The 6,245-nt window shown below is 43.1% G+C and overlaps 1 protein-coding gene across 2 annotated transcripts in view; it reads right to left on the bottom strand.

Moving 5' to 3' along the window:
- Nucleotides 1–329: 329 nt before the first annotated feature.
- The window catches only part of LOC138776573 (striatin-like), a 52,605-nt gene continuing 46,689 nt past the window's right edge, over nt 330–6,245 (bottom strand). For both annotated transcript variants that reach the window (XM_069956153.1, XM_069956154.1), the window contains 3 exons: nt 5,245–5,346; nt 3,260–3,346; nt 330–1,226 (listed from right to left, as the gene is read on the bottom strand). In XM_069956153.1, coding sequence (XP_069812254.1) covers nt 1,057–1,226; nt 3,260–3,346; nt 5,245–5,346 — 359 coding nt within the window. In that variant the 3' untranslated portion in view covers nt 330–1,056. The remainder of the gene's footprint in view (nt 1,227–3,259; nt 3,347–5,244; nt 5,347–6,245) is intronic.

Here is a 6,245-nt window from a genome sequence, read left to right as displayed (position 1 = left end):
GGTACACAATGCAACAACAGCATCATGTGCCCAACGTTTGCACGGGGGAAGGTATTTCTTATGTGCCTGGTGACAAATATTAAACTAAATAGACTTATTTACAAGACAGAAGCAGCAGAGTTGCTCAGGATTACGCGAGGACATTGTATATTCATAATTAGAAAAAAAAATAAAAAAATCACGAAGACAATGCAAATTTGTTGCTCTAGGGAACCTCACTGTCAGGGTAAAAAAGCCTCTAAAAACCCAGGACACGTGGCTGTTATGTTGGCGAGAAGTCTTCCATGCTAACGGTGATATTACAATGGACCTTTAATGTATTCAACACATTTAACCCTTTAGAAATTTATTTTGGTATTTTACCTAGAAGTACATTCCAAGAACACAACACAACGGATACTAAACAAAGCGGTAAAAGAGAAAGTGTGTTCCTCGTTGCTGTTGTTTTTTTTTTTCTTACACTGACTTCACTGGTTACTAGCGGCCCAATGGACTGGGAAACGCTTCCTTTCTCAGCTCAACAGCTCCACTATGAGAACTGGTAAGTAAGAGGTCCATGGTTTCCACCAAATACGCTTGCGAGAGAGCTGTAAGTGAGAAAGGGGAGCGGTGAGTACTGTGTTTCCTATATTGTAGTTAGTCGCCGTCCCACTGGCTGTGTTTGTTAATTTTGTCCCAATTGCCACAACCGCAAAATACACCGGAGACTAGTTTGATCCAGGCCTGCCTGGTCAAATGTGCACTCTCAAAAATAAAATGCTGCTACTGTAGCTCAGAGGTCATTTGAAAGACAGAATCCTGGCTCCAAGCACCAGTCCAGTTCACAGCACCCTGAACAAACCATTAGTTTAGTTTAGAAAACAGCACCCTGCAAAACTAAGCCCACGACATTGCTTTCTGTGTTTGTTTGTTTTTTTGCATCTTTTCCTGATTATTGAACACAAGAAGGAAAGAAAAAAAAGGCCGGTTAAATCAAATCTTCGCTCATAAGTAGCGCGTCTCTGCTTTCAATGTGGCTGCTTCGGGGGAAATTAAAAACTACGAGGACGCATGGTGTCATACAAAAACTTTGGCGAGGGCGTCTGCGCCTGCACTGGCTATGTAGCATTTGGATGGGTGGAATGCCACGTCGTGAATAGACTCGTCGAATTTCTTGCGGTGGGCGGTGAATTCCTGTATGCAGGTCTTGCTTTCCAAGTTCCATAGGCGTATTGAACAATCGTGACCTGTAAGAAAAATAAATAAAAATAAATGAAAGTTGCAGAAACTGCACATTATTCCAATTTGATCATCAAAACCAGATATTATTTCACGCTAGGAGACATCTTGATGGATGGAAATAGGCATGTCAGCCTCTGGTTCTCCCACTTGAAGTAGTTCCTGCAAGCTTAAAGGGATTTTCTAAAATGACTACAAAAACGGGTGCAGGTTTTGTAACTTACTAAAAGGGGTTAGAAAAACATGGCCACCTTCTTCCAGAGACAGCACTGCTCGGCTCCTGTTTGGGTGCAGGTTTTGTAACTAAGTTCCACTGAACTGAATGGAGCTTAATTGCAAATGACTTGGAGACAAGAGCTGTGCTGTCTCTGGAAGAAAGTGGCCATGTTTTGTAGCGCTGGATAACCCCTTTAACCCTTTGAGGACCAGGCCCAAAATGACCCAGTGGACCGCGCAAATTTTGATCTTAGAAGGGGAGGAGGGAAAAACTGAAACACTAAGAGCTCTAGCACTCTCAGTTTTCTATCTACAGGCCATGTAAGGGTTTATTTGTTACAAGAATAGTAGTACTATGTAATGGCGTCTTTCATTTTACCATAACATGTATGATAGAATTCCAAATATATTATTTATGAAGATATAAATTGGTGAAATCGCAAAAAAGAATGCAATATGGTAACGTTTGGGGGGTTCCTGTGTCTACGTAATGCACTATATGGTAAAAGCGACATGATACAATTATTCTATAGGTCAGTCTGAACACAACCATATGCAGGTTACACAGATTCTCTAATGTTATATATTTTTTTTTTTTTATGAAATCCTTTTTTTTGGCAATTAATTATAAATAAAATGGGCCTATTGTGACGCTTATAACGGTTTTATTTTTTCACCTACGGGGCTGTATCGGGTGTAATTTTTTCCGCCATGATCTCTAGTTTTTATTAATACCATATTTGTGAAGATCGGACGTTTTGATCACTTTTTATAAAAATTTTTTTATATATAATGTAACATAAAATTGGTAATCCGCGCACTTTTTTCCCTCTTTTCGTGTACGCCGTTTACCGTTCGCAATGACGCTTGTTATATTTTAATAGATCGGACAATTACGCACGCTACGGTATATTATATGTTTATCTATTTATTCATTTTTATATGTTTTATTTATATAATGGGAAAGGGGGGTGATTTAGACTTTTATTGGGGGAGGGGTTTTGGGGTAGTGTGTTAGTGTTTTTAACTTTTTTTTTTACACATTTGAAGTCCCTTTGGGGGACTTTTACATACATTAGTTTGATTTCTACACTGATGAATGCTATGCCATAGGCACAGCATTGATCAGTGTTATCGGCGATCTGCTCATTGAGCCTGCCTGTGCAGGCTCAGTGTAGCAAATCGCCAATCGGACCGCACGGAGGCAGGTGAGAGACCTCCAGTGGTCCGTTTTACCGATCGGGACCCCCGCGTGGGGGTCCCGATCGGTAAGTGACAGGGGACTCCCCCTGTCACTTACACTTAAACGCCGCGGTCGCGCAGCGATCGCGGCGTTTAAGGGGTTAATGACACGCAGCAGCGCGATCGCTGCAGCGTGTCATTACCGGTGAGGCCCCCACCTGCTATGAAGCGCGCTCCGCTCCGGAGCACGCTTCATAGCCGGAGAAACACCCAGGGCGTACAGTTTCGCCCTGGGTCGTCTGGGGACAGACTTCCATGGCGTAACTATATGCCCTGGGTCGTCTAAGGGTTAAAGAGGCGTTGGTATACAACCTTTCAATGTTCACTGTTCACCACTTCTGATGTCCCCATGGAAAGGACAGACAAGACGCTCCTAGGCCATGGCCCAGTTTGACCGTAGCTTTGGCATAGTTGTCAGCTACACTAACTATCCATAGACGTACTATAGATGTCTGTATTTAGGTGCTACTACCTCATCACAATTGATCTTTTGATAACCATGTTGCTATTCATTATTCCTCCCATAAGCGGTGATGCACACACATAGATTAAGTTCATCTATAACCAAGGTAGAAATACTCACTGCCAGACATCAGGTACAATCCATTCGGATCAACAGCTAAACTTGTTACAGCATCTAAATGTGCAACCATTGAATGAATGAGTTTTCCTGCAGGAGAGAAATACATTATATTAGCAAAAGAAAATAAAACATTTTCTATACTAAGGGCCGTATGACATGGCCCGACATTTAATGTAAGCAAGCGATGTTCTGCTAGGGCGACACTCACTTACTGAGCCTATTAGACTTCTTGATGATCGTGAAACTAAGGCTGTATATATAGTTATGGATGTCCGTGCAGACCTGGCTGTATATACTTTGCTTCTCCATGCTCCCCCCAATGTCATTATAGCTCCTCCCTACAGGCGCTGCTGAAGACTTCTCTCAAGTGACAGGCCAATCAGTGGCAGAGATGGGAAAGCGCCGTGGCCAGTGATTGGCTGAGCTCCTGTCACTGCACAGATGGTTTCAGATGGGGGAGAAGCTTCAACGACAGCGGGGAGCGTGGAGAGGTAAGTATAAAAGGTTATTATTTTACTTTACACATTGCTATGTGTAATAACGATGCACGTCCGGCAGCCAATCATCTTTGAAGATGTTAAAACACAATGATTAGCTGATTATCATTTCCTCGGCTGATCGTTGTTGACATAATTCAGCAGATTATTGCTCTGTGCACTGAATCTTTCTTGAAGGAGAAGTCTGGCAAAATTTTAATTAAAGTATTGTATTGCCCCCAAAAGTTATACAAATCACCAATATACACTTATTATGCTTTTTTCCCTGCTCTTACTACTGCATCAAGGCTTCCTGGATAACATGGTGATGTCACTTCCTGGATAAACATGGTGATGTCACTTCCTGGATAAACATGGTGATGTCACTTCCTGGATAAGATGGTGATGTCACTTCCTGGATAACATGGTGAGGTCATGACCCGACTCCCAGAGCTGTGCGGGCTGTGACTGCTGATGAAGGATGATGGCAGAGGGATGCTCAGTGTCCCCCCAGAGTTCCCCTGCTATCATCCTCTCCAGCAGCCACAGCCCGCACAGCTCTGGGAGTCGGGTCATGACATCACCCTGTTACCCAGGAAGTGACATCCCCATGTTACCCAGGAAGTGACATCCCCATGTTATCCAGGAAGTGACATCCCCATGTTATCCAGGAAGTGACATCCCCATGTTATCCAGGAAGTGACATCCCCATGTTATCCAGGAAGTGACATCCCCATGTTATCCAGGAAGTGACATCCCCATGTTATCCAGGAAGTGACATCCCCATGTTATCCAGGAAGTGACATCCCCATGTTATCCAGGAAGTGACATCCCCCTGTTACCCAGGAAGTGACATCCCCATGTTATCCAGGAAGTGACATCCCCATGTTATCCAGGAAGTGACATCACCATGTTATCCAGGAAGCCTTGATGCAGTAGTAAGTGCAGGGGAAAAAAAACACTTTATAAGCATTTACCGTAATAAGTGTATATAGGTAATTATTATAACTTTTGGGGGGCAATAACTTTAATAAAAAATTTCGCCGGACTTCACCTTTAAGCCTATTTAAGGCTGTGATTCTTGCTTTGTACACATTCCATAATAAGATAGATAACTAAGTTTTTTTTTGCATTGTAAAGTATAAGTAACATAAGTCAGAGCAATGCTTCAAGGGGCATCAGGATCTCTTCTCATTATTTCTATACACTGTGCTAATATATTTTCACATTGCAGAGAAGTAGCACAGGGAAAGAACATTGCAACGAAAAAAGGAAAGAAAGGAAACGTTAAGCTTCTGAGAACTTCAGACGTCATCTAGTGGTCTCAGCCTCTGTAATGATCCACGTGTATCAGTGTAATCGCTGCTGTACATTGTTACCACGTCTTACCGTCACTGACACCTGCTAACCATCATTGTGAACGTCACCCAGCATTACAGGCTGTAGCTGCCATCCAGATATTCTCAGTCCAGGCTGAGCAGCACAGAATCATTTCAGTCCCGTCCATACCTGTATTGTTGTCATAAAATTTGATGTGCCGATCCTCATGAGCAGTGATGGTAATTGGAAGAGTCGGATGGCTAATTACTCGGTTTATCTGGCAGCTCGTAGCTACAGGAAGAAGCAAGTCAGGCATATTAGTCTCCATAGATACACAGTATTTATATGTACCAGCGGCTCAGAACCTTTCCTTCCATTACCCTGCTGCATATATCTTTGTTGAGGAGAATCCTAGTCTGGGTTCATGCAGGGTTCTTAGCTGCATCGCAAAATCCACTAAATGCAGACCACCACATGACACAAAATATGCAAAAATAAAAAGGTGACAAAAACAAAACACTATCATATTATCAATAATAGACAAATCTAACCTGACAATAGCCCCTAAAGCGCAGGGAGCACCAAGGAGGAAGGTATATGTCTCTGCACTGTTCCCATGCTGTTAACAGTGTAATCCTCGATATGGAGCAACATTACAAGTACTGCTCCTCCCCCATTGAGCTGAGTCGGATCAACGTGATGGGGGAGGGACAGCGCTCCTAACGGTGCTCCAGGCTGTAGATTCAACTACTAACTGCATGGTAACAGTTTAGAGGTAAGAGGCACATAACTTCCTCCTTGGTGCCCCCTGCGCATTAGGGGGCTATCAGGTTACAGTTGTCTTACCTGCTGATAGTTCCCCTTTAAAACACAAGGACTTGCGCTAAAAAATTATTCTTTTAGTCCTTTTTTTGGTCCCACAATTAACCTGTTTACTGGAGAGGAGGTATGTAAAAGATCAATAACGTTAAAAGTGGTTGCCCAGTGGTTTAAAGCCGCTGCTATTCTACCACTCATGGAGTCGAAATGTCTGCCCTGTAGGTCACCCAGCCAAAGCCTGGCTGAGCAGACACTTCCTGTGTGTGGAGACAGGACCAGGAAACGGGGACCGGAAAGGACCTGACAAGCCCCAGGTTGGTAGCAGCACAGTAAAGTTTAAACATCTGACTAGAACATATGGGTTCAAACCA

Source organism: Dendropsophus ebraccatus, unplaced genomic scaffold (assembly GCF_027789765.1).
Source record: "Dendropsophus ebraccatus isolate aDenEbr1 unplaced genomic scaffold, aDenEbr1.pat pat_scaffold_449_ctg1, whole genome shotgun sequence".
Taxonomy (NCBI): Eukaryota; Metazoa; Chordata; class Amphibia; order Anura; family Hylidae; genus Dendropsophus; species Dendropsophus ebraccatus.
The sequence above is the reverse complement of the archived record's forward strand: the minus strand, read 5'-3'. Positions and strand labels throughout refer to the sequence as shown.